At 48.0% G+C, this 27,112-nt stretch overlaps 1 protein-coding gene and 1 non-coding gene across 3 annotated transcripts in view; both read right to left on the bottom strand.

Moving 5' to 3' along the window:
- COL24A1 (collagen type XXIV alpha 1 chain) overlaps positions 1 to 13,456 on the bottom strand; it is a 481,357-nt gene extending 467,901 nt beyond the window's left edge. The window contains exon 1 of one of the 2 annotated variants that reach the window (XM_029063711.2): positions 12,601 to 13,456. In XM_029063711.2, the coding sequence (XP_028919544.1) occupies positions 12,601 to 12,656 (56 nt within the window). In that variant the 5' untranslated portion in view covers positions 12,657 to 13,456. The remainder of the gene's footprint in view (positions 1 to 12,600) is intronic. The other variant, XM_029063709.2, reaches the window with a different exon arrangement.
- Positions 2,348 to 2,485, bottom strand: LOC114811584. The gene has a single exon (XR_003759280.1). It is a non-coding gene; the product is annotated as a small nucleolar RNA SNORA7 (small nucleolar RNA).
- Positions 13,457 to 27,112: the final 13,656 nt, after the last annotated feature.

Here is a 27,112-nt window from a genome sequence, read left to right as displayed (position 1 = left end):
TCCTCTGTCCCTGATTTTCACGTGCTCTCTCACAGCACTCCTTCCAAACCTGGATCACATAAGCATCACACTCTGTTGCATGAATTAGCTCGTTGTGGGCAGGGAATGTTTCCGTTGATTGCTGCATTATACTCTCCCAAGCTATAGTACGGTGCTCTGCACACAGTAAGCGCTCAGTAAATGCAATTGACTGATTGACAAAGACCCCCTCCACTCCCAGTGTTGTTGTTTTTTTATGGCAAAAGCGAGAACCATACTCAAAAAAGCATAAAGCCAGGGATTGCATCCATAACCCTGCTGGGTCCTGGGCAATGATTTACCTTTCAAATGAAGTGATTCCCTTTCTGGCTCACCACCTCTTTGGCATAGTTCTTTACACTGAATAGGATAAGACAAAATCCTTGCTAAACTACTAATGACAAACACAGTCTCTCTCATGGATGGCCTAAACAAAAGTCAACGCCAGCGCCAGGGTACGACCTTGGCCAGCTGTGTTGCACTAAACCCAGCTAGGCCCGGGGGACTGGCACAATTTGACCCCAATCTGACTCTCCATCTCTGACACATTGTTCTGGGCCTTTTTCCCATACGGAGCTCCATCATCACTCCAAATTCACACTGAGAAGCAGCCTGGCTCAGTGGAAAGAGCCCGGGCTTGGGAGTCAGAGGACGTGGGTTCTAATTCCGGCTCCGCCACTAGTCAGCTGTGTGACCTTCGGCAAGCCACTTCACTTCTCTGTGCCTCAGTTACCTCATCTGTAAAATGGAGATTAAGATTGTGAGCTCCATGTGGGTCAATCTGATTACCTTGTATTTACCCCAGCGCTTAGAACTGTGCTTGGCACATAGTAAGCGCTTAAACAATACCATAATTAATAATAATGTTAATGTTGGTATTTGTTAAGCGCTTACTATGTGCAGAGCACTGTTCTAAGCGCTGGGGTAAACACAAGGGAATCAGGTTGTCCCACGTGGAACTCACAGTCTTAATCCCCATTTTACAGATGAGGGAACTGAGGCACAGAGAAGTGAAGTGACTTGCCCACAGTCACACAGCTGACAAGTGGCAGAGCTGGGATTCGAACTCATGAGCCCTGACTCCAGAGCCCGTGCTCTTTCCACTGCGCCACGCTGCTTCTCAGTATTATCCCTCCCCACTTTCACGTCCTCAGCTGTCTTTAGCCCTCAGAGGTACAGTTGTTCAATATTTACTTTTTCTTTGTACTGATCTCATCCTCTAGACTGTGAACTCAATGGGGGCAGGCAATATATCTGTTATATTGCACTCTCCCAAGCGCTTAGTACAGTGCTTTGCACAAGTGCTCAATAAATACGATTGAATGAACGAATGAATATTAAGAGTCTACAGAGTGCAAGGTGCTGAACTAAGTGCTTGGGATAATACAATGAAACCACAAGATACATTCCCTGCCCAAAAGGAGTTTACAGTTTAACAGGGGAGTTGGACATAAACATAGATTACAAACAGTGGAATCTGAATAATGGTCCATTCAATTGAATACACATAAAGAGAAGTACTGAGAATCACTATAATTAAATGCTAGAAGGAGCTTTTGGGTTGTTATTATTATTATTATTGTAAACAGTCAAAATATTTGACATAACAGTCATATTTGTTAAGTGCTTAACATGAGCCGAGCACTGTAGTAGTCACTCATATCTATTGAGTGCTTACTATGTGCAGTGCACTGTATTAAGCGCTTTAGGAAGTATAATGTAACAATAATAATAACAATAATAATTGTGGTATTTGTTAAGTGCTATGTGCCAAGCACTGTACTAAGCCCTGGGATAGGTTCAAGCAAATTGAGTTGGACAAAGTCCCTGTCCCGTAAGGGGCTCCAGTCTCAATCTCTATTTTACAGATGAGGGAACTGGGCCATGGAGAAGTGAAGTGACTTGCCCAAGGTCACACAGCAGACAAGTGACAGAGCCAGAATTAGATCCCATGCCCTTCTGACTCCCAGGCCCGTGCTCTTTCCACTAGGCCATGCCGCTTCTCACAGTGCTCCTCCCTGCCCACAATGAGCTAATAGTCTAGGAGGAAGAGAAAGGCAAGTGAGAAAGGAGACCTGGGGTCCCAGCCCTGTGGCTCAACCTGTAGATCAACCTGCTTTTAAGTCTGACTCACAATCAGTGACTCCATAGAAACATCTGTCCCAAAACACCCCACCTCCATCCGTAATCGTTCTGGTAGTGGATCCAGAGAGTTTTCTTTGGTAAAAATAAGGAAGTGGTTTACCATCGCTTTCTTCGGCAGAGTAAACTCAAGTCTCCTCCCTCGACTCTCTACCTCGCTGCCGCTGCCCAGAAAAGGTGAATTCTGACTTGTAGCAGATTGCCTTCCACTCGCTAGCAACTGCCCAAGCTAGGAATGGAATGGAAACGCCTCTGTTTGACTCTCCCTCCCAAAGCCAAGACTGGTAGAGCACTGGAAACTCTCCAGGTGCGATCCTGAGAGGGGTGACCCACAATTTAGAAAGACACATTTCTGGGTATTGATACAACTCAAGAGTGTCGGGATTTAATTGTGAAAGATTTTCTGCAAGAGACGGGATCTTAGGAGAGCTTCAGAGGAGGAGAGAACTGAGATCTAGAGGATTTCTGGGGAGACAGAGACTCAAGCCTGGAAAACAGCATGAGCAAGGGATCAGAGATCAGAGAGCTATTAGAAAGCTACTGCTTTCTCAGTATCTAATGATGATAATAATAATAATAGGGATATTTATTAAGTGCTTACTAAGCACAAAATGCTGTACTAAGCACTGGGAAAGAACACACTGGTGGGAATTAGATCTGGTTCCTTTCTCTCTCTAACAGTGGAGGTTCCTCCAGGTCTTCTTCTCTTCTCTCTTGATGCTCACATCCTGAAGGAGTTCTCACACTATCTCTGGGAGGCTGACTTTGAAATCTACTTTGCTAAACCCAACATTGTACCTCTCTCAGAGATTCCAATCTCTCATTGCCAGTCCATACTTCACTGAACCAGATGATCAACCTGCAGACATGTCTCTTCAAAAAACCTCAGTGGTTGTCAATGCTTCTCTGCATCAAAGTCCTGACCACTGGCTTTAATCAATAACATCTACTGAACACTTGCCGTGTGCAGAGCATTTGGGTGAGTATAATATAACAGAGTTGGTAGACATGCTCCCTGACGATGACTAGCTTACAGCTAGTAGGGGGGACTTCCAAATTATGGGTATGCACAAAAATGCTGGGGGGATGAGGGAATGGTGCAAATCCAAGTTCCGGAACTACACAGAACGGAGTGGGAGAGAGGAAATGAGGGCTTAGTCAGGGAACGCCTCTTGGAGGAGATGTGCCTTCAGTAAAGCTTTGAAGGTGGGGAAAGTGAATGTCAGATATGAAAAGGTAGGAATTTCCAGGCCAGAGGCAGGATGTGGGCAAGGAGTTGGCAGTGAGAGAAATGAGACTGAGTTGCAATGAGAAGGTTTACATTAGAAAAGAGAGGTGTGCAGGCTAGGTCGTAGTAGGAAATCGGGGAGGTAAGGTAGGAGAGGCCAGGATTATCAAGTGCTTAAAAGCCAATGGTAAGGAGCTTCTGTTTGATGCAGAGGCGGACGGGCAACCACTGAAGTTTACTGAGGAGTGAGGAAGCATGAACTGAACGATTTTGCAGAAAAATGATGTGGGAAGCAAAGTGAAGTACGGACCGGAGTAGGAAGAGACATGAGGCAGAGAAGTCAGGAAGGAGGGTGATACAGTAATGAAGGTGGGATAAGATAAGTGCTTGGATTAATTTGGTAGCAGTTTGGTTGGAGAGGAAAGGGTGGATTTTAGCGATATTGTGAAGGTAGAACTGAAAGGATTTGGTGACACTGAACATGTGGGTTGAAAGAGAGAGATGAGTCAAGGATAAGACCAAAGTTATGGGCTTGAGAGAAAGGAAGAATGGTAGTGGGAAGCAGGGTGGTCAGGTGGCTAGAGCACGGGCCCGGGAGTCAGAAGGACCTAAGTCCTAATTCTGGCTCTGCTACTTGACTGCTGTGTGACCTTGGGCAAGTCTATTCCCTTCTCTGTGCCTCACTTCCCTCATCTGTAATTTAGAGATTAAGACTATGAGCCCCAGGTGGGACAGGGACTGTGTCTCACCTGATTAGCTTGTATCTACCCCAGTGTTTAGACCAGTGCTTGACACACAGTAAGCGCTTAACAAATACTACAATTATTATCAGTAGTGTAGTAACGCTGTCTATAGTGACGGGGAATTCATGGGGAGGACAGGGATTGGGTGAGAATATGAGCAGTTATGTTTTGGGCACGTTAAATTTGAGGTGTCAGCGGGACAGACAGGTGTAGATGTCCTGAAGGCAGGAGGGAATACGAGACGGCAGGGAAGGAGAGAGATCAGCGTTCGAGAGGTAGATTTGGTAATCGTCAGCAGAAAAATGGTAGTTGAAGCCACGAGAGTGCATGAGGTCTCCTAGGGAATGGGCTTAGATGGAAAATAGAAGGGGACCCAGAACTTAGCCTTGACGGATTCCGAGAGTTAATGATAATGAAAATAATAATGATAATAGTAGTATTTAAACGCTTACTATGAGACAAGCACTGTTCTAAGCGCTGAGGTAGGTACAAGGTAATCAGGTTGAATACTGTCTCTGTCCCATATGGGGCTCACAGTCAATCCCCATTTTACAGAGGAGGTAACTGAGGCACAGAGAAATGAAGTGACTTGCCCAAGGTCAGGCAGCAAAGTCACAGGGCCAGTATTAGAACCAATGCCCTGATTCCCAAGCCTGTGCTCTTTCCACTATGCCGTGTTGGGTGGGAGGCAGAGGAGAAGCCCATAAAAGAGATTGAGAATGAGCAGCCAGAGACACAGGAAGAGAACCAGGAGAAGACAGTGTCAGTGAAGCACTCTGTCAGCTCCCTCACCCTTACCTTGCCACTATTCTACTACAGCCCAACTCACTCTATTTCTCCAAAATTCACCTCTGTGTCTTCAATTTGACTCTCCCCCGCATCCCCCTTTGGTCATGTCCCACATCCTCATTCATTCATGCATTCAATTGTATTTATTGAGTGCTTACTGTGTGCAGAGCATTGTACTTAGTGCTTGGGAGAATACAAGACAACAATTAGACACATATCCTGCCCACAATAATAATGTTAATAATGTTGGTATTTGTTAAGCGCTTACTATGTGCTGAGCACTGTTCTAAGCGCTGGGGTAGACACAGGGGAATGAGGTTGTCCCACATGGGCTCACAGTCTTCATCCCCATTTTACAGATGAGGGAACTGAGGCACAGAGAAGTTAAGTGACTTGCCCACAGTCACACAGCTGACAAGGGGCAGAGCCGGGATTTGAACTCATAACCTCTGACTCCAAAGCCTGTGCTCTTTCCGCTGAGCCACGCTGCTTCTCTGAGCCACGCTGTTAGTCTAAAGTAATTCCCAGATCTGAAATCCAGCAGACCTCAGATCTCTCTCCATCTTAATATTCCCCCATCAACTCCCCCTCCCTCAATTCATTTTCCTTCTCCCGAGTCACATCCTCCCACAGACCATCTCAGTTCTTTGCAATCACCTAAGTAATTTATGCATATAACCTCATGTCACATTTTAATCCATACCAATCCACATAATCTATGCAATCTACTATTTTACTGGTAAATTATTTGGTCTGTTTGCCTTGTTGGATTGTAAGGATTAATGGGTAGGGTTAATGTCTTCTACCTAGAGAAGCAGCGTGGCTCAGTGGAAAGAGCCCGGGCTTGGGAGTCAGAGGTCATGGGTTTGAATCCTAGCACTGCCACTTGGCAGCTGTGTGACTGTGGGCAAGTCGCTTCACTTCTCGGTGCCTCAGTTACCTCATCTGTAAAAGGGGTTTGAGACTGTGAGCTTCACGTGGGACAAGCTGATTACCCTGTATCTACCCCAGCGATTAGAACAGTGCTCTGCACATAGTCAGCGCTTAACTGATACCAACATTATTATTATTACCTTTATTGTACATTCTCTCCCAACCACATAATACAGTACCCTGTACACAGAGGGCACTCAATAAATACTGTTGATGGATTGTGAGTTTGGGAGGGGAAGAGAGTGTGAACTGGACATTATGAAAGCAGGAAGCCAATATGTCAATAAAATAAGGTCGTGGAGAGTCCCGGTTCGAATCCCGGCTCTGTCACGTCAGCTGTGTGACTGTGGGCAAGTCACTTACTTCTCTGTGCCTCATTTACCTCATCTGTAAAATGGGGATTAAGACTGTGAGCCTCATATGGGACAACCTGATTACCCTGTATACCCCAGCGCTTAGAACAGTGCTCTGCACATAGTAAGCGCTTAACAAATACCAACATTATTATTATTATTATTATTGTTAAGAACAAGGCAAATGAAAGATGGGCAGGTATTGGAGGATTCTGAGGACTGGACAGTGACATTTCAGGAAAATGACGATGATCCGGGTGCCAGTCTGTACAGTTGCCGGAAGTGCGGAGGGATCAGAGAAAGACAAATCAGTGAGGAGGCTCATACAGTAGTCTAGCCATGATACGGCGACGGCTTGAACCAGAGTGGATCTGGAAAATGTTTTAGAGGAAGAATCAGCAGGTTGTAGCTGTTGACTGGGTATGAGAGCTGAAAGACCATGAGGAATTAAGATGACATCAAAGGCGCGTGCCTCAGAGTCAGAATATATGGTGGTGGTGCAGGAGAAGGGAAAGCTGGGAGTCAAGGAGGATTTAGAAGAGAATATGCGAAGTTCCATTTTGGGACAAGATGAGCTTGAATGGTATTTCATTTACTTCTGACTTTCAGTCTTGCAGCTTCCATTCACTAGTCAGTCACACCTACACAAATAACACCTTCTGGCTTCCAAGGAGAAGTTTCGAAAAGGCTATCCTGAACACTTGCCTGGGTGGCTGAATAGAAATCTTTAAGGAAAATAAACCTTTCCTTCACCAGAGAGTCACCACAAAAGGAAGGGAAATCAAACCCCTCCCAGTTGTGATAAGGTCTCGAGGCTTGACCGGATATTATCTTCGGCGCTCCTAGTTCCCTGTGAAAACATCCCTTTCCTTCTTTGAGAAGACTGGATGCTTTTTGCCTACACGGGGGACTGCCCAACTCGAGCATCCTACCTCTCTCCTTTGTAAAACAAGGCGTGTGGGGCCGAAACATTTGAGATGACGTTTGCTCATCCTCTGCTCTAACCCTCCCGCTCTCCGAGCTGCATATAAGAAATGCATTTGGTGGCTGAGCCCGCCACAGGCTGTTTCTTCTGCTGCTGGTCCAGAACTGGAGAGCTGAAGAGGGTGAAAGAGGCAGTGAACTCATTGAGAGCCTCCTCACTCCTACTGCCATGCCCATTCCAGTTTCTTCCACTTGTCCATGCTTGGGCTAATGTCTGACATACTTCCCCCCCAACCCTCCCGCATCTTCCCTCTCAGATGTCCTCCGGTGAAAATTCAGCTTTTTCTCCTGCTTCCCCCACCCTCATCTGGACCCAATTTGCAAAAAACCCCAAACTGCCCAGGAATTTATTCGGGGCCTTTTCAGGGCGAGTCTGGGAGGGGAAGCCAACACCAGACGAGAGACACTGGGACCAGGAGAGGCTGATTTCTTCTGTGAAGTTGGTTCTGGCTACTCGGGGGGAGTGCTGGGTAGCAAATGAGAGAGAGCGAGGAAGGGGTAGGAGAAGAGGAAGAGGAGGAGGACAAAGGGAGGTGCTCCGACACCTGAGATAAGGTGATCCCTGGAGATTAGGGAGAGAGGTGGGTGGACCTTGCCAACAGAAGAGAAAAACTCTTGTGGGACAAGGTGGGTTGGGGCAGAGCAACTGATATGGAAACCACTATTGAAGCCTCCAGCTGTCTGTCTGATAAGGAAGCCAGATTTACCTTCTGCGACCATGCAGCCACAGAACTGCCTTGGCCTTATCAGGGCACCCTTCAGTAGCCTCCCTTTTTCAGTGAAAAGAGGGAATAAAGGCTCAAATCCTGAGAAAATGCACTTCCCGACAAATGCATACATACAGGGACGAGCAGCAGGGTTATCACGGTAATAATGATCATGATAATAATGGCATTTCTTAAGTGCTTACTATATGCCAGACCCTGTACTAAGCACTAGGGTGGATACAACCAAATTGTATCCCTTGTCCCACATGAGGCTCACGGTCTCAATCCCCATTTTACAGACGAGGTAACTGAGGCCCTGAGAAGTTAAATGACTTGCCCAAAGTCACCCAGCAGACAAGTGGCAGAGCTGGGATTAGAGCCCATGACCTTCTGACCCCCAGGCCCATGCTCTTTCCGCTATACCATGCTGCTTGTCTGCCATCACTGTTTGTCCATGAACTCAGGGCCAAGAAATGTTACTGCACAAAACTACCTAAGAAATCACTTGAATTTGCTCAGTTAATCGCCTGGAATCAGATTGGATTCGGATCTTGGTAGGTTCCTCCACTCCGGGTCTCCCACCTTTGACGGTAGCCAGGCCTGTTCGAAGCTCTGTTATATTATACTTTCCAAAGCGCTTAGTACAGTCCTCTGCTCACAGTCAGTTCTTAGTAAATATGATCAAGTGACCACCCTCCCCCTTCCAACAGCAGCCAGGCCTGTTTGAAGCTCTGTACTCTCCCAAGTGCAGCGTGGCTCAGTGGAAAGAGCACGGGCTTGGGAGTCAGAGGTCATGGGTTCGAATCCCAGACTCCGCCACTTGTCAGCTGTGTGACCGTGGGCAAGTCACTTAACTTCTCTGTGCCTCAGTTCCCTCATCTGTAAAATGGGGATTAAAACTGTGAGCCCCACGTGGGACAACCTGATCATCCTGTATCTACCCCAGCGCTTAGAACAGTGCTCTGCACATAGTAAGCGCTTAACAAATACCAACATTAATACAGGGAGCCTTCAATAAATGATTAATTGATTGATTGAAGCTTTCCTGCAGCCAGCTGTCTCTCCCCACCCCCAATGCACCCTTCCTACTCCCCCTGACTCCAATCCTTTGCTTAATAATCCTCTCCGTCCTTGCTCTGCTCCTTCCCATCATTCCTTGATAAAGCCACACAGACAATGCACGGCTGCAACTTCTCTTTCAGAACATTTGCTCACTGGACCGATTTACGGTGTTCGAGAGAGTGCATCGACAACAGTTTCGACTCCTTTTTCTTGCCTCTGCCTCTGTTTCGGCACGAATCCACAAGGCCAACTCTGAATCATGTCTTCCTCCTCCTGCCCCTCAATCTAAGAACTGTCAGTTGGGGGGTTGCAACTGTCACCAAGCCATTTTTGAATGAACCCATCTCCCAGAGGAGCAGCTTGAAAGGGAATGGGAAGTTCCCATTGATTTATTCCCCTCAGGTTCATTCATTCATTCAATAGTATTTATTGAGTGCTTACTATGTGCAGAGCACCGTACTAAGCGCTTGGAATGTACAAATCGGTAACAGATAGAGACAGTCCCTGCCCTTTGACGGGCTTCCGGTCTAATCGGGGGAGACAGACAAAAACGATAGCCATAAAAAGAATCGAGGGGATGAACATCTCGTTAAAACAATAGCAAATAAATAGAATCAAGGTGATGTACATCTCATTAACAAAGTAAATAGGGTGATGAAGGTATATACAGTTGAGCGGAGGAGTACAGTGCTGAGGGGAGGGGAAGGGAGAGGGGGAGGAGCAGAGGGAAAGGGGGGAAAAGAGGGCTTAGCTGAGGAGAGGTGAAGGGGGAAGTAGAGGGAGCAGAGGGAAAAGGGGAAGGTCAGTCTGGGAAGGCCTCTTGGAGGAGGTGAGCTTTCAGTAGGGTTTTGAAGAGGGGAAGAGAATCAGTTTGGCGGAGGTGAGGAGGGAGGACGTTCCGGGACAGCGGGAGGACGTGGCCCGGGGGTCGACGGCGGGATGGGCGAGAAGGGGAGACCTTGAGGAGGTGGGCGGCGGAGGAGCGGAGCGTGCGGGGTGGGCGGTGGAAAGAGAGAAGGGAGGAGAGGTAGGAGGGGGCAAAGTGATGGAGAGCCTCGAAGCCTAGAGTGAGAAGTGTTTGTTTCGTGCGGAGGTTGATAGGCAACCATTGGAGGTTTTTTAAGGTGAGTGACATGCCCAGAGCGTTCTCACTCACTGCTACACCCTCACAGCACATGTGCATATCTCTACCCTGGGTCACTTCCCCCTACCTGTAATTTATTTTGGTGTCTGTTTCCCCTGTGATATAGCAAGATTCTTGATTGACTGCAAGATTCCCCAGAGCACTTAGATACATATCTGTAATTTTTTTTTATTAACGTCTGTCTCCCCCTCTAAACTGGAAGCTCCTTGTGTACAGGGAATATGTCGACCAACTCTGTCATAGCGTGCTCTCCCAAGTGATTAGTACAGTGCCCTGCATGCCGTTAGCGCTCAATAAATACCAACATTATTATTAATAAATACAATTGATTGATTCTTGAGGACAGGGATCAGGTCTGTCTATTCTAATGTAAGGTACTCTCCTAAGCATTTAATACAGTGCTCTGCACATAGTAAGAATTCAGTGAATACAATTGATCCATTTTCTCCCTCTCTCCCTTCTTCAGTGTCCAGCCCCATCCCAGCACACACACACACACACACACACCAAACACCCTCTCCTCCTTCAACAAATTCCGGTAGCACAGACCCGGGTGCTTATGCTGGGTGCTTAAGAAAGCAGCGTGGCTCAGTGGAAAGAGCCTGGGCTTTGGAGTCAGAGGTCATGAGTTCGAATCCCAGCTCTGCCACTTGTCAGCTGTGTGACTGTGGGCAAGTCACTTAACTTCTCTGGGCCTCAGTTCCCTCATCTGTAAAATGGGGATGAAGACGGTGAGCCCCACGTGGGACAACCTGATTCCCCTGTGTCTACCCCAGCACTTAGAACAGTGCTCTGCACATAGTAAGTGCTTAACAAATACCAACATTATTATTATTATTATTATTATGCTCCTGGGTACAGAGAAGGAGATGAGAAGGGAGGAGGAGGAAGAGAAGGAAGACTAAGCCCCCCTTGTCCTCTGCTCCCACTCTCCTCCCTTTGCTCTACCCACCCTTCCCCGTTCTACAGCACTAATATATATATATGTACCTATTTATAATTATTATTCTATTTATTTTTATTAATGATGCATATATAATCTATCATTCTATTTATTTATAATGATGCTACTGATGCCTTGTTACTTGTTCTGATGTCTGTCTCTCCCCCTTCCTGACTGTGATTAGGCCGTAAGCCCGTCGATTAGACCGTAAGCCCGTCGATTAGACCGTAAGCCCGTCAAAGGGCAGGGACCGTCTCTATCTGTTGCCCACTTGTACATTCCAAGCGCTTCGTACAGTGCTCTGCACATAGTAAGCGCTCAATAAATACTATTGAATGAATGAATGTGAGCCCACCGTGGGCAGGGATTGTCTCTGTTGCTGAATTGTACTTCCCAAGTGCTTAGTACAATGCTCCGCACACAGAAAGCTCTCGATAAATATGATTGAATGAATGACAGGAGGAAGAGGAAAAGGAGGAGAAATAGGCAGGCAGTGACGGAAGGAGGGGAAAGGAGGAAGAGAGATGGGCAGGTGCGGGTAGGGAATGTGTCTGTTATACTGTTCTGTTGTACTTTCCCAAGTGCTTAGTACAGTGCTCTGCATACAATAAGCGCTCAATAAATATTGTTCTATTGTACTTTCCCAAGTGCTTAGTACAGTGCTCTGCATACAATAAGCACTCGATAAACACGACTGACCCATTGACGGGGAGGGAGAGGGGAAGGGGAAAAGGGGAGGCGGGGAAGAAGAGGAAAGAAGAAGAGGAGCAGGCATTCATTAATTCCCTCGTCTTTATTGAGCGCTCACTGTGCTCAGGACCCTGTACTAAGCACTTGGGAAAGTACAATACAGCAATATAGACACAATCCCTGCCCACAACGAGCTCCCAGTCTGGAGGAGGGGGGAGGCAGACATCAGTACAAGTAGGGAAGGAGAGGAGGGATAGCACCCACTTTTTCCTGCGCATGGCTTTAACATAAATTGTGGGAGTGAGACCCTCCGGAAGGAGACTCGCTTTCAAACACGGTTTTTTACAGATTCCCTTGGCAGAGGCAAGGGGATAATAAAGATGGGGGAAGCAGCGTGGCTCAGTGGAAAGAGCCCGGGCTTCGGAGTCAGGGGTCATGGGTTCGACTCCCGGCTCTGCCACTTGTCAGCTGTGGGACCGTGGGCGAGTCACTTCACTTCTCTGGGCCTCAGTTCCCTCATCTGTCAAATGGGGATTAAGACTGTTAGCCTCAAGTGGGACCACCCGATTCCCCTGTATCTATCCCAGCGCTTAGAACCGTGCTCTGCACATAGGAAGCGCTTACCAAATACAAACATTATTATAAAGATGGTATTTGCTATGCGCGTATTATGTGCCCAACACTGTTCTAAGCACCGAAAAGAGAGTCGACCAAGCATCCCCCCAGTGAGGATGCCTAGGGCAAGGCCCAGGGCACGGGGCCGGCCCCGATTACTTCTGTTGCCGACTTGTTCATTCCAAGCGCTTAGTAAGGTGCTCTGCACATAGTAAGCGCTCAATAAATACTATCGAATTGATCACTTACCCTTCTGCCGCGGGGGAGACCTTTCCTCGCCTTGTCCTGGGGGCTCCTAAATGCATTTGTATGCATCTGTCCGAGCAGCGAAGCGCTAACCGAAAACAGAAGCCGACTCTGCCCCGCTGGAGGTTCAGGTTCCGCCCCGTGAAAAGGAAAGAATAAAAAAAGGAATCATAATAACGATCACAGTAATGATAATAGAGCCACGGAGAGGTCTCGGCCCTCCCGGCTAAGCAGGGTGGGAAAGGAGCGGGGTATTAAAGAAGCGGGGTGGCAAAGACACAGGGTGGCAAAGAAGCAGGGTGGAAAGAAGCAGGGTGGCAAAGGAGAACGGTGGCAGAAGAGCTGGGTGGCAAAGAAGCAGGATGGGAAAGGGGCAGGGTGACAAAGGGGCAGGATGAGAAAGAAGCAGGGTGGCAAAGGGGCAGGGTGGGGAAGAGGCAGGGTGGCAAGGGAGCAGGGTGGCAAAAGAGCAGGGTGGCAAAAGAGCAGGGTGGCAAAGGAGCAGAGTGGCAAAGGAGCAGGGTGACAAAAGAGCAGGGTGGCAAAAGAGCAGGGTGGCAAAGGAGAAAGGTGGAGAGAAGCAGGGTGGCAAGGGAGCAGAGTGGTAAAGAAGCAGGGTGACAAAAGAGCAGGGTGGCAAAGGAGAAGGGTGGCAAAGGAGAAGGGTCAAAAGAAGCAGGGTGGCAAAGGAGAAGGGTCAAAGGAAGCAGGTTGGCAAAGGAGAAGGGTGGAAAGAAGCAGGGTGACAAAGAAGGGTGGAAAGAAGCAGGGTGACAAAAGAGCAGGGTGGAAAGAGGCAGGGTGGCAAAGGAGAAGGGTGGCAAAGGAGCAGGGTGAGAAAAGAGCAGGGTGGCAAAGGAGAAGGGTGGCAAAGGAGCAGGGTGAGAAAAGAGCAGGGTGGCGAAGGAGCAGAGCGGCGGAGGCGGAGGGTGGCAAGCAGGCGGGTGGAGGGCGGCGGTGGGCGCGGGGGAGAGAGGAGGGCCCGGCGGGAGGGTCGGCAGGGTGGGCAGGGCGGCCCCGCAGCGGGCCGAGGGGCAGCCCCCGGGCCCCGGCCCACACGCAGCCCGCCCACACCGGCCCGGACCAGAGGGTTGGGGCCCGCTGCGAACCGCTGGGCGCCGCCGACTGCCTCTCGCCCGGGAGAAGGGGAGCCAGGGCACAGCCCCGGCCGCTCGGTGTTAAATTTCACCGCGCAATGACATCACCAAACCGCCCTCCTCCTCCTCCTCCTCCTCCTCTCCTCCTCCTCGTCCTCCTCCTCCAAACCCCCTAATCCGTTCAGTCGGATTTAGCGGACGCTGGCTTTCATTCGTTCGGTCGTAGCGACCGATCAGTAAGTAATCAAGAACCGGTGGCACTGGTTAAGCGCTCGCTATGGGCGAGGCGCCGTTCCGAGCGCCGGGAAGGAGGCAGCCGTCGGGTCCTTCCACGTGGGGCTCACGGTCTCCGTCCCCGTTTTACAGACGAGGAGACTGAGGCGCAGGGACGCGGAGTGACTGGCCCCAAGTCACACGGCTGACCGGCGGGATTAGAACCCACGACCTCCGACTCCCAAGCCCGGGCTCTTGCCGATGAACCACGCTAATGATCATGTTGGTACTTGTTGAGCGCTTACTCTGTGCCCGGCACTGTTCTAAGCGCTGGGGGAGATACGGGATCATCAGGGGGTCCCACGCGAGGCCCACCGGGTGCAGAGCAGGGGACTAAGCGCTTGGGAGAGTCATAATAATAATGATGTTGGTATTTGTTAAGCGCTTACTATGTGCAGAGCACTGGGGTAGGTACAGGGTTGTCCCACTTGAGCCTCCCAGTTAATCCCCATTTGACGGAGGAGGGAACTGAGGCCCAGAGAATAATAATAATAATGCCGGCATTTGTTAAGCGCTTACTATGTGCCGAGCACTGTTCTAAGCGCTGGGGGAGACACGGGGGAATCAGGTTGTCCCACGTGGGGCTCACAGTCTTCATCCCCATTTTACAGGTGAGGGAACTGAGGCCCGGAGAAGTGAAGTGACTTGCCCACAGTCACCCAGCTGACGGGGGGCCGAGCCGGGATTCGAACCCATGACCTCTGACTCCCAAGCCCGGGCTCTTTCCACTGAGCCACGCTGCTTCTTCAGCAATGCAGAGACGATTCCCTGCCCAACGACGGGCTCAGCGCTTAGTACAGGGCTCCGCACAGAGTAAGCGCTCAGTAAGGACCATTGAGTGGGTGAAGGAATAGAAGGGGGGGGAGACAGACAGCTAGACAGAACAAGAAATAGGATCGTAGATTCACATCATCGATGCGATAAAGTAATAAATAATATATACAAATCATATTCATTCAATAGTATTTATTGAGCGCTTACTCTGTGCAGAGCACTGTACTAAGCGCTTGGAATGGACAAATCGGCAACAGATAGAGACAGTCCCTGCCCTCTGAGGGGCTTACGGTCTAATGGGGGGAGACAGACAAGAACAATGACAATAAATAGGATCAGGGGGAAGAACATCTCATGAAAACAATAGCAAAAAAATAATCATGATGGCATTTGTTAAACACTTACTATGCGCAAAGCATTTTTCTAAGGGCTGGGGGGGGGGGGGGATACAAAGCCATCAGGTTGTGCCACGTGGAGCTCACAGTTTTAATCCCCATTTTACAGATGAGGTAACTGAGGCACAGAGAAGTTAAGTGACTTGCCTAACGTCACACAGCTGACCAGTGGTGGAGCCGGGATTAGAACCCATGACTCCGAATCCCAAGCCCGGGCTCTTGCCACTGAGCCACCCTGCTTCTCTATGCACAATAGGCACAAGTGCTGTGGGGAGGAGAAGGGGGAAGAGCAGAGGGAGGGAGAAGAGGGAATGGGGAGGGGAGGAGAAGCAGAGGGAAAGGGGGTGCTCAGACTGGGAAGGCCTCCTGGCGTGCAGAACACTGTGCTAAGCGCTTGGAAAGTACAATTCGGCAATCAAGAGAGACACTCCCTGCCCACACCCGCTTATAGGCAAGAAGGGGAGAGACATATCATTCATTCGATCGTATTTATTGAGCACTTACTGGGTGCAGAGCACTGTACTAAGCGCTTGGAAAGTACAATTGAGCAATCAAGAGAGAGACGATCTCTGTCCACAAAGTGCTTACGGTCCAGAGCGGGAGAGACAGACATTCATTCATTCATACATTCATCCATCGTCATATTTATTGAGCGCTCACTGTGTGCGGAGCACTGTAGTAAGCGCTTGGAAAGCGCAATTCGGCAATCAACAGAGACAATCCCTGACCACACCGTGTTTACAGGCTAGAGGTCGGGGGGAGACAGACATCATTCATTCGATGGTATTTATTGAGCACTCACTGTGTGCAAAGCACCGTTCTAAGCGCTGGTACAATTCAGCAATCAAGAGAGACAATCCCTGCCCACACCGGGCTTACAGTCTAGAACGGGGGAGGCAGACATCAATACAGATTAGACCGTAAGCCCGTCAAACGGCAGGGACCGTCTCTATCTGTTGCCGACTTGTTCATTCCAAGCGCTTAGTACAGTGCTCTGCGCATAGTAAGCGCTCAATAAATACTATTGAATGAATACAGATAAACAGGCAACAATATAAATAAATAGAAGAGGCCCTCCAGACTTATCCCCACTTCTCCTCAACTCCCCCTCCTTTCTGCGTCACCCTGACTTGTTTCCTTTGCTCTCCCCCCGTTCTCCCAGCCGTGCAGCACTTAGGTCTATATTTGTCACTGGACGCAGCATGGGCCCGGGAGTCCGTAGGACCTGGATTCGAATCCAGGTTCCACCTCTTGCCTGCTGTGTGACCTTGGGCAAGTCGCTTTGCTTCTCTGGGCCTCGTTTCCCTCATCTGGAAAATGGGGATTGAGACTGCCGGCCCCACACGGGAGAGGGACTGTATCCAACCCAATTTGCTCGTATCCACCCCAGGGCTTAGTACAGTGTCTGGCACATAGTAAGCACTTAACAAATACCATGATCTTTATTACGACTTATTTGTACTGATGGCCGTCTCTCCCTCCCTCTATCCTCAGACTGTGAGCTTCCTGTGGGCATGGATTGTCACTCTTTATTGCCGCATTGTACTCTCCCACGTGCTTAGTACAGTGCTCTGTACGCAGTAAACACGTAATAAGTACGATTGGATGAGTGAATGAAAGAGGGCAGCAATGCCCTCCCTTTGTCCCCGCACCGTCTCCCTCTCTCATTCCCATTCCTCCCGTTCCACACCCTCTCCTTCCTTCTACACCTTCCCCTTGCTAAGAGAGGGTCAGCAGGGAACGTGTCTACCAACTATGTTGCATCGTATTCTCCCAAGCGCTTAGTGCAGTGCTTTGCACACGGTAAGCGCTCAGTAGGTACGACTGACTGATCGTCGGCCCACTGCAAACGCCAAAGGGATGTGAAGAAGATCTTTCGTTGCCAGCGGTGGAGAACCTGACTCCCTCGGCCTCTTCTCCTCGTCTCCTTTCGTCTCCTAGCCTCCTTTCATTTCTCTTTCCCTCGGTCCTTCCATCTCCTTCCCTTCCCAACACTCCTTTTTGACCCTCTTCTCTATCTTTTCACCTCCGATTTCCATTGCTCAACACGCTGGCACCAATTATCCAAGAAGAGTGAAACACAGCCCTTATAATAATAATGATAATATTCATAATAATAATGGTATTTAAGTGCTTACTAGGTGCCAGGCACTGTACTAAGCACTGGGGTGGGTACAGACAAATTGGGATAATAATAATAATAATAATAATAGTGGTGGCATTTGTTAAACACTATGTGCAGAGCACTGTTCTAAGCACTGGGGGATACAAGCTGATCAGGATGTCCCACGTGGGGCTCACAGTTTTAATCCCCATTTTACAGAAGAGTTAACTGAGGCACAGAGAATAATAATGTTGGTATTTGTTAGGCGCTTACTATGTGCCGAACACTGTTCTAAACGCTGGGGTAGACACAGGGGAATCAGGTTGTCCCACGGGGGGCTCACGGTCTTAATCCCCATTTTCCAGATGAGTTAATAGAGGCCCAGAGAAGTGAAGTGACTTGCCCAAAATCACACAGCTGGCAAGCGGCAGAGCGGGGATTAGAACCCGTGACCTCTGACTCCCAAGCCCGGGCTCTTTCCACTGAGCCACGCTGTTTAGACGCGGTCCCTGCCTACGTGCAGCTCACAGCCTCAATCCCCATTTTAGAGATGAGGTCACTGAGGCCAAGGGAAGCAAAGTGTCTTGCCCAATTTCACACGGCAGAGAAGTGGCAGATCCGGGGTTGGAAAGCATGACTTTCTGACTCCGAGACCCGGGCTCTCTCCACTATGTTGCGCTTCTTCTCTACCTACTTTTCCTTTGCCTTCTTTCTCCTGACCCGCTTCGGGTCAACCCAGGAGGCCTTCCCAGACTGAGCCCCACTTTTCCTCCGCTCCTCCCCTCCCCATCGCCCCGACTCCCTCCCTCTTCTCTACCCTCCTCCCCACCCCACAGCACTGTGCATATATGTACATATTCATTATTCTATTTTTTCTGAATGATATATTTATCATTCTAATCTTTTATTTTGATGCTATAAATGCCTGTCTCCTTGCTCTGTTGTCTGTCTCCCCGCTTCTAGACTGTCAGCCCACTGTGGCCACCTATTTCCTCACGAAAATCAACACGATCAGGTCTGAGCTCCCCAAAGTCACCCCTCCGCCTCTCCCCTCCCCCCCACCAACCCCCTCCCCTACTTTCCCATCCTTCCCCGCAGTATCCTCAGAGGAGATCTCCTCCCTCCTCGCATGTGCCACCCCCTCCACCTGCGCCTCGGACCCCATTCCCTCTCACCTTATTAAAACCATCGCCCCTGCCCTCCTACCTTCCTTGACTTCTATTTTTAACCACTCAATCTCCAAGGGCTCCTTCCCCTCTGCCTTCAAACACGCCCACGTCTCCCCCATCCTAAAAAAACCCGCTCTCGACCCCACTTCCCCCTCCAGTTATCGTCCTATCGCCCTACTACCCTTCCTTTCCAAAATCCTAGAACGAGTCGTCTACAATCGATGCCTAGAATTCCTTAACTCCCATTCTCTCCTAGACCCCCTCCGATCTGGCTTCCGTCCCCTCCACTCTACCGAGACTGCTCTCTCTAAGGTCACCCGTGACCTCCTTCTTGCCAAATCCGATGGCTCCTACTCCATTCTGATCCTCCTTGACCTCTCTGCTGCCTTTGACACTGTCGACCATCCCCTCCTCCTCCGTACCTTATCTCACCTCGGCTTCACGGACTCCGTCCTCTCCCGGTTCTCCTCTCACCTCTCTGGCCGGTCATTCTCGGTCTCCTTCGCTGGAGCCTCCTCCCCCTCCCATCCTTTAACTGTCGGAGTTCCTCAAGGGTCAGTTCTCGGCCCTCTTCTGTTCTCCATTTACACTCACTCCCTCGGTGAACTCGTTCGCTCTCACGGCTTCGACTACCGTCTCTACGCAGATGACACGCAGATCTACGTCTCCGCCCCTGTCCTCTCCCCCTCCCTTCGGGCTCGCATCTCCTCCCGCCTCCGGGACGTCTCCGCCCGGATGTCGGCCCGCCACCTAAAACTCGACGTGAGCGAGACTGAGCTCCTCATCTTCCCTCCCGAACCCGATCCTCTCCCAGACTTTTCTATCACCGTGGATGGCACGACCGTCCTTCCCGTCTCCCGGGCCCGCGATCTCGGTGTCATCCTTGACTCGTCTCCCTCGTTCACCCCACGCATCCTATCCGTTACCGAGACCTGCCGGTTTCACCTCTACGATATCGCCAAGATCCTTCCCTTTCCTCTCCACCCAGACGGCTACGTTACCGCTACGGGCTCTCGTTATATCCCGGCTAGACTACTGTGTCAGCCTTCTCTCCGACCTCCCTTCCTCCTCTCTCGCCCCGCTCCGGTCTATTCTTCACTCCTCTGCCCGGCTCATCTTCCCGCAGAGACGATCTGGGCCTGTCACTCCCCTTCTTAAACAACTCCAGTGGTTGCCTGTCGACCTCCGCTCCAAACGAAAACTCCTCACTCTAGGCTTCGAGGCTCTACGTCACCTTACCCCTTCCTACCTCTCCTCCCTTCTCTCTTTCCACCGCCCACCCCGCACGCTCCGCTCCTCCGCCGCCCACCTCCTCCCCGTCCCTCGGTCTCGCCCGTCCCGCCGTCGACCCCCGGGCCGCGTCCTCCCGCCGTCCCGGAACGCCCTCCCTCCTCACCTCCGCCAAACTGATTCTCTTCCCCTCTTCAAAACCCTACTTAAAAATCACCTCCTCCAAGAGGCCTTCCCAGACTGAGCTCCTCTTCCCCCTCTACTCCCTCTGCCGTCCCCCCTTTACCTCTCCGCAGCTAAAGCCTCATTTTCCCCTTTCCCTCTGCTCCTCCACCTCTCCCTTCCCATCCCCACAGCACTGTACTCGTCCGCTCGACTGTATATATTTTCGTTACCCTATTTATTTTGTTAATGAATTGTACATCGCCTTGATTCTATTTAGTCGCCATCGGTTTTTACGAGATGTTCTTCCCCTTGACGCTGTTTATTGCCATTGTTCTCGTCTGTCCGTCTCCCCCGATTAGACCGTAAGCCCGTCAAACGGCAGGGACCGTCTCTATCTGTTGCCGACTTGTTCATCCCAAGCGCTTAGTACAGTGCTCTGCACATAGTAAGCGCACAATAAATACTATTGAATGAATGAATTAGGTAGGGATTGTCTCTATCTGTTGCCGAATCGTACGTTCCAAGCGCTTAGTACAGTGCTCCGCACACGGTAAGCGCTCAGTAAATATGACTGAATGAATGAATGAGTGAGGGTCACGACCCAGGCAGGCTTCAGACTGCCAAGGGTACCGTCCCTCGTTTTCATCGTCAATGCTATGTATTAAGCATTTATTCGGTGCAGAGCCCTGTACTTGGCACTTGGGAGAGTGCAATATAACAGAGTTGGTAGACCCATTTCCTGCCCATAACAAGTTTACAGACTAAAAGGGGACAAAGTTATTAATATAAATAAATCATTCATAATCCGCCCAGGTTTGCCTCTCAGCCGCTCGCTTCACATATGAACTTGACGTGAGGAGCGGCGTAGCCGAGCGGAGAGAGCACGGGCCTGGGAGTCAGAAGGATTCTAATCCTGGTTCAGCCACTTGTCTGCTGGGTTACCTTGGGCAAGTCATTTCACTTTTCAGTTCCTTCATCTGGAAAATGGGAATTAGGACTGTGAGCCCCGTGTGAGACAGAGACTGTGTCCAACCCGATTTGCTTGCGTCTACCCCAGCGCTTAGTACAGTGCCCAGCTCATAGTGAGCCCTAAACATACCACAATTATTATTATAAGTCTAGTGGACAAATGCCAATCACGTCAGTAGTATCTCTTAGAGCTCGGGCACTCCCTGGGCTCGTCTCCCAGGGATAAATTGGTTTCCTCCCCGAGTACTGGAAATGTGTCCCTCAATGCTGTAACACTGTATTGTCCAGTCCAATTTGCTTATATCCAACCCAGTGCTAAGTACAGTGCCTGGCACATAGCAAGCGCTTAACAAATACCACTCGGTACAATACTCTGCCCATGGTAAACGCTCAGTGGTTACCACCGATTGATTGACTATAAATTAGGTTCTCCAGGCAATGTATTGACTTCTAGACGGCTTAGCGTCGGCCAATCCCAAAACTAACATTAAATGGAACTTTAATGGATTCAATCAGTCATGTTTCTTGACTGTTTACTGGGTGCAGAATACTAAATGCTTGGGAGAGGATAGTATAACAGAGTCGGAAGAAATATTCTGTGCCCACAGAGATGGCAATCATGTGAACAGCAATGAGTCAATCAACAGTATTGTTAAATGCTTACTGTGGGCAGAGCCTATACAAAGCACTTAGGAAAACACACTATAATAGAATTGGTAGATATGATCACTACCCAAAGGAAATTACAGTGTATAGGAAGAGACAGACAATAACATAAATTAGAACAATTCCATGGTCACTAAAAGTCGACAGTATCATTCATGTATGTTTCTCCCAGCCGAGGTTCTTTGACACTGCCCCATGCAACATTTTCCAACGATATGACCTTATGGAACTACATAGTTAACCAGAAGACAGGAGGAATCATGATACAGACATCCTAGGTTTGATTTCTGGATTTGGTGAGGAGGACCGTGGTCTATACTGTTAACGAGAAGTACGGTATGTGTTAAGCGCTTACTATGTGCCAGGCACTGTTCTAAATTTAGAACATATTAATGATGTGTGGATATCTATAATTCTATTTATCTATTTTGATGCTACTGATGCACGTCTACCTGTTTCGTTTTGTTGTCCGTCTCCCCCTTCTAGACTGTGAGCCCGTTGTTGGGTAGGGATTGTCTCTATCTGTTGCCGAACTGTACTTTCCAAGCATTTAGTAGAGTGCTCTGCCCACAGTAAGCGCTTAATAAATATGATTGAATAAATTCATTCATTCAATAGTATTTATTGAGCGCTTACTATGGGCAGAGCACTGTACTAAGCGCTTGGAATGAACAAGTCGGCAACAGATAGAGAAAGTCCCTGCGGTTTGACGGGCTTACAGCCTAATCATGAATGAAACCCTGGGGTAGATACAAGATATTTAGATTGGACACTGTCCCTGTCCCACATAGGGCTCACAGTCTTAATTCCCATTCTACAGATGAGGGAACTGAGGCCCAGAGAAGTTAAGTGACTTGCCCAAGGTAACACAATACCCATGTGATGGAGCCAGAATAAGAACCCATGACCTTCTGACTCCCAGGTCCATGCTCTATTCACTAGGCCATGCTGCTTCTCACTAGACCAAGCTGTTCCTCCAGGTCTACATAGGTGACAGATGGACAAGAAGATGCGTCTCCTACCCGAAGGGGGCATTACTGACTTGATATCTGTAACAGCTGTGGGAAAATATTTTGATATTACAATGGATATTTGATAAGAAACCAAACTCCCATAGACACACAAAGTTTGTACTACCAATAACTAACTTGGTTGTTTTTCTGACCTGCAGTGATTCCTTCAGGTTAAGGAGTTTTTTGTTTGTTTTTGATGGGGGTGGGGGGCGGCGGGGCACTTCTTAGTTGGGTAACGGGATTGCAATCAGCCTATGAAAGAACTTTGACCAGGATCTACAGTTAAAACTTAGTGAACAGCTATTGGCTGAATATTTCCCGAATTTAGATGGTGGATGGCCAGAGGTAAGGAGACAAGAGGGGGAAAATGAAAGATAGGAGAAGCCAAGGGAAAAAAACTGGAGGTGTGGAATTTCAAGAGGAAGAGGGACAAAGACCTCAGAAGCCTCTCTTTAGAAAATATAGATGTGACATGGGAGCATCAGAAAGCCAACCAAAATAGCGTGTGTCTTTCTTATTCCATTATGCCTCTGGTTCCATTTTTGGAGTTTTCCAACCTGTGGTCAATGACAACTTTTTCCACATATTCCATTTCATACAAACGATTGCAAAATGCTTTGCAGACTTTTTAACATTAAGGGAATCATTCATAAAAGTGGTGCAATGGCAGGGCAGGACTCCTTTAAGCAACAATTTATTAGAGCACAAGACTGGGATTCAGAAGGTCATGGGTTCCAGTCCCTGCTTCTCCACTTGTGTGCTCTGTGACCTTGGGCAATTCACTTCACTTCTCTGTGTCTCAGTTACTTCATCTGGAAAATGGGCATTGAGACTGTGAGCCCAAAGTCAGATAGGGAGTGTGTCCAGCTCGATTTGCTTGAATCTACCCCACTGCTTAGTACAGTGCCTGGCACCCAGTAAGCACTTAACAAATACCATCAGTTTTTTTTTTGGAGGTGGGGGAGAGGGGCAGATAAATTTTGCCATCCTGAGCCTGGGTAGGAGAATGTTCCTTAGCTATTGTGATTCTCCATCAAGCCCCTGAGCAAGAGATTCTCCAAATCCTACTGGATTTCATGAAAAAAAATGGCTATAAAAATACTATGAGTAGCCCAAAAGGTTGGGCATCCCTTGCATTTATACTTCTCAAGGGCAATCTCAAAGACAGAGACTTAGAAACAGAAAGCAAACACGGAGACCAGATGTTTTGAGATGTAAGGATAGAAAAAAAAAATCCAAATTATAGTATCTACCAAAGGTAGGATTTTGCAACAGTAATGGCAAGTGATGCTGCTTTAAAAAAAGATCACCCCTTAAACAAAGAGTAGAGGACGGCATGTTTGGGTTGAAGAGTTTAAGCTTCCACAACAATTTTGCCTATTCCCAGAAATGAGTGAATATCCAGTTGAAATAATACTGTATACCCCCAGTCTTTTGATTTGTTCCTCTTTTTTGAAGGAAGGGACAGCTGCCCAAGTTTGCTGCTTTTGCCTAGATTTCTCATATTTAGAAATAAATGTTAAAGGAAACTAAAACATGGCAATAGGGATGTTTGTTACAATGGACATTATGCCTGTCTAATAATAGACAGAGACAGAGGGGAATCAGGTTGTCCCACGTGGGGCTCCCAGTCTTCATCCCCATTTTACAGATGAGGTAACTGAGGCACAGAGAAGTGAAGTGACTTGCCCACAGTCACACAGCTGGCAAGTGGCAGAGTTGGGATTCGAACTCATCACCTCTGACTCCAAAGCCCGTGCTCTTTTCCACTGAGCCACGCTGCTTGATGACTTTTAGGGCTTAAAAATCAGAGCTCCAAGATTTTTGTTTGAGAAGCACGACAGGAAAATTAAAGCATTCTACCTCCAATTTTCCTGTTTTTTTTCCTCATTTGAAATCTTAGGACTCTTGACAAAGAGTAGGATAAAAGTTATTATTAGTATATATGGCAGAATTTAAGCTTAACTGATTGGACAGTTGAACCCTATGTCGCAATGGATCGATTTGTAGGGGATTTAGTCTTGAGATTCCACCTATTCTAAAGTACCCAATTTCGATCATTCTACTTTTATTCTATTGTCTTCACTTTTTCACTTTACATGAAATTCCTGGGTACATCTAAATCTTCAGCTCTCTTAATAAGGAGTACCTTGGTATGATGTTTAAAAGACCCCAGTTTATTAGTCTACAATCAATCTACTTTTATTGTAGGCCATACTAATTCATTGAATCTTAGCACTGCATGGAGTGACAACACTAAATTTATTTTAATCAAACTCCAAAATTGATATTATACTACATGAATTGCAAAAATTGCCCAGAACAGGAGGAAATTCAATGTCACCCATTGAATAATATAGAATAAAAGCATTATTTCCACTCCGGAAATACCTTTTCATTTTTATTCGGTTATCCTGTAATTTATGGTTCTTCTATTGGGTGGGGAGATTAAAAAGTCAGGAAAAAGATCAATAGTATTCTTCCTAAATCCAGGCAATTTCAATATGTCACTTCAACCGCGGTCAGCATCAAACTGGAAATTAAAAGTTCTTGAGCAGTTTTACTAACTGAGGGCAAAATTCTGAGCACACTCAAATGTGGGCTTCAACATTGTCATTTTAATTTAATTTTATATGTTCATAAGAAAACTAGTGGATTTACTGTAATTTTTGGAATTTGGGCAAAGAGGGTTTAGCATGGAGATCCAGACAGACTTTTAACTTCGGCAAATTGAATCGCACCACTAGAACGCTACTAGACTACTACTAGACTACTACTACTAGAGAAGCAGCGTGGCTCAGTGGAAAGAGCACGGGCTTTGGAGTCAGAGATCACGAGTTCGAATCCCGGCTCGGCCACTTGTCAGCTGTGTGACTGTGGGCAAGTCACTTCACTTCTCTGGGCCTCAGTTACCTCATCTGTAAAATGGGGATGAAGACTGGGAGCCCCACGTGGGACAACCTGATTCCCCTATGTCTACCCCAGCGCTTAGAACAGTGCTCCGCACATAGTAAGCGCTTAACAAATACCAACATTATTATTATTATTATTATTAACAAACTCAAAGACACAGAAAGAGAAAATGAATTCTCTCCCAATTCTGAGGACTCCTTGCTGTATGGCAATCTATCTCCTCATAGCAAACGTTCTTCTTCAGTCTCTCTCCTGTCAAGAACCGGCTTGCTTCCTGGCACCGTTGCACCTTCACTCCACCCGGAGAACATATGTGCCAAATTCTTCATATATGAAGTGATACATCTGGGAGAAATCCGATGGCTATTACCTAACTCATTCTGGTGGAAAGGACTACTAGCGGGAACAAAAAATGGCCACCCGGGCTTCTGCAGAAAAATTGCAAGTGACCGAGACAACCTGGGAGTCGGGAAGGACACAGAAACCTATTTAGATAGTTATTGACTTGAGGACTTGGGAGTTATGATAAATGACACTCACCGTTTCTAAGTGTACGCCGTATTTCAGCTTCAGTACACAGGGGTTTCTATTGTATAACTAGCCTCTTCTAAGGTAGTAGATGCCTCTTATCCACTCTCCTTTACCGCCTCACCCCAGCTCACGTCCTTCATTCTCGTCTAGTTAATGATTTAAATTGTGAGCCCCATATGGGACAGGGACAGTGTCTGACCTGGTTAACTTGTATCTCTCCCTACACTTGGAAAAGTGCGTGGCACATAGTTAGCGCTGAACGAATGCCATAATATTAGCACTCCACTCTCATACTCACCATTTATTCATTCAATTGTATTTATTAAGTGCTTACTGTGAGCAGAGCACTGTACTAAGTGCTTGGGAAAGAACTATACAACAATAAACAGTGACAATCCTTTCCTACAGTGAGTTTGCAGTCGAGCCTCTGAGTCCATGCTCACATCTTTTCTGCTTCCATAAATCCCGTCTTCCAAGCCCTTTCGAAAATCAAAGAAGTAGCGGGGCTTAGTAGAAAGACCATGAGCTTGTGAGTCAGAGGACGTGGGTTCTAATCCCAGTTCTGCTACTTGTCTCCTGTGTGATCTTAGGCAATCTATTTAACTTCTCTGTGCCCCAGTTACCTTATCTGTAAAACGGGGATTAAGACTGTGAGCCTCATGTGGGACAACCTAATTACCTTGTATCTACCCCAGAGCTTAGAACAGTGCTTGACACAAAGTGTTTAACAAATACCATTATTATTATTACTAAATGCACTGCTGAAGGTTCCCAGGGCTGTCTGCGGATATTTGGCCACGCTCAGGAGGAGAAAATTGTGTTGGCTTGATCCCTTCTGTTCAGTGTGCTAATAATAATCATAATTATAGGAATTATTAAGTGCTTACTATGTGCCTAGCACTGTTCTAAGCTCTGGGGTAGATACAAGGTCATCAGGTTGTCCTAAGTGGGGTTCATGGTCCTAATCCCCATTTTACAGATGAGAGAACTGAGGCAAAGAGAAGTTAAGTGGCTTGCCCGTGGTCACACAGCAGCCAAATGGCAGAGTGGGATTAGAACCCAAGACCTTCTGATTCCCAGGCCCGTGTTCTTTCCACTAGGCCATGCTGCTTCTCTGATCATGCCATGCTGATGTCATGTTATACTGCATGCAATACTCCAGGAATGTGGTGTAAGTCGTGCGAAAGTCTGCCCCAACGCTTAAACTGTTATATTG

This window comes from Ornithorhynchus anatinus, chromosome 4 (assembly GCF_004115215.2).
Source record: "Ornithorhynchus anatinus isolate Pmale09 chromosome 4, mOrnAna1.pri.v4, whole genome shotgun sequence".
Lineage (NCBI taxonomy): Eukaryota > Metazoa > Chordata > Mammalia > Monotremata > Ornithorhynchidae > Ornithorhynchus > Ornithorhynchus anatinus.
This window is presented reverse-complemented; position numbering and strand designations above follow the sequence as displayed.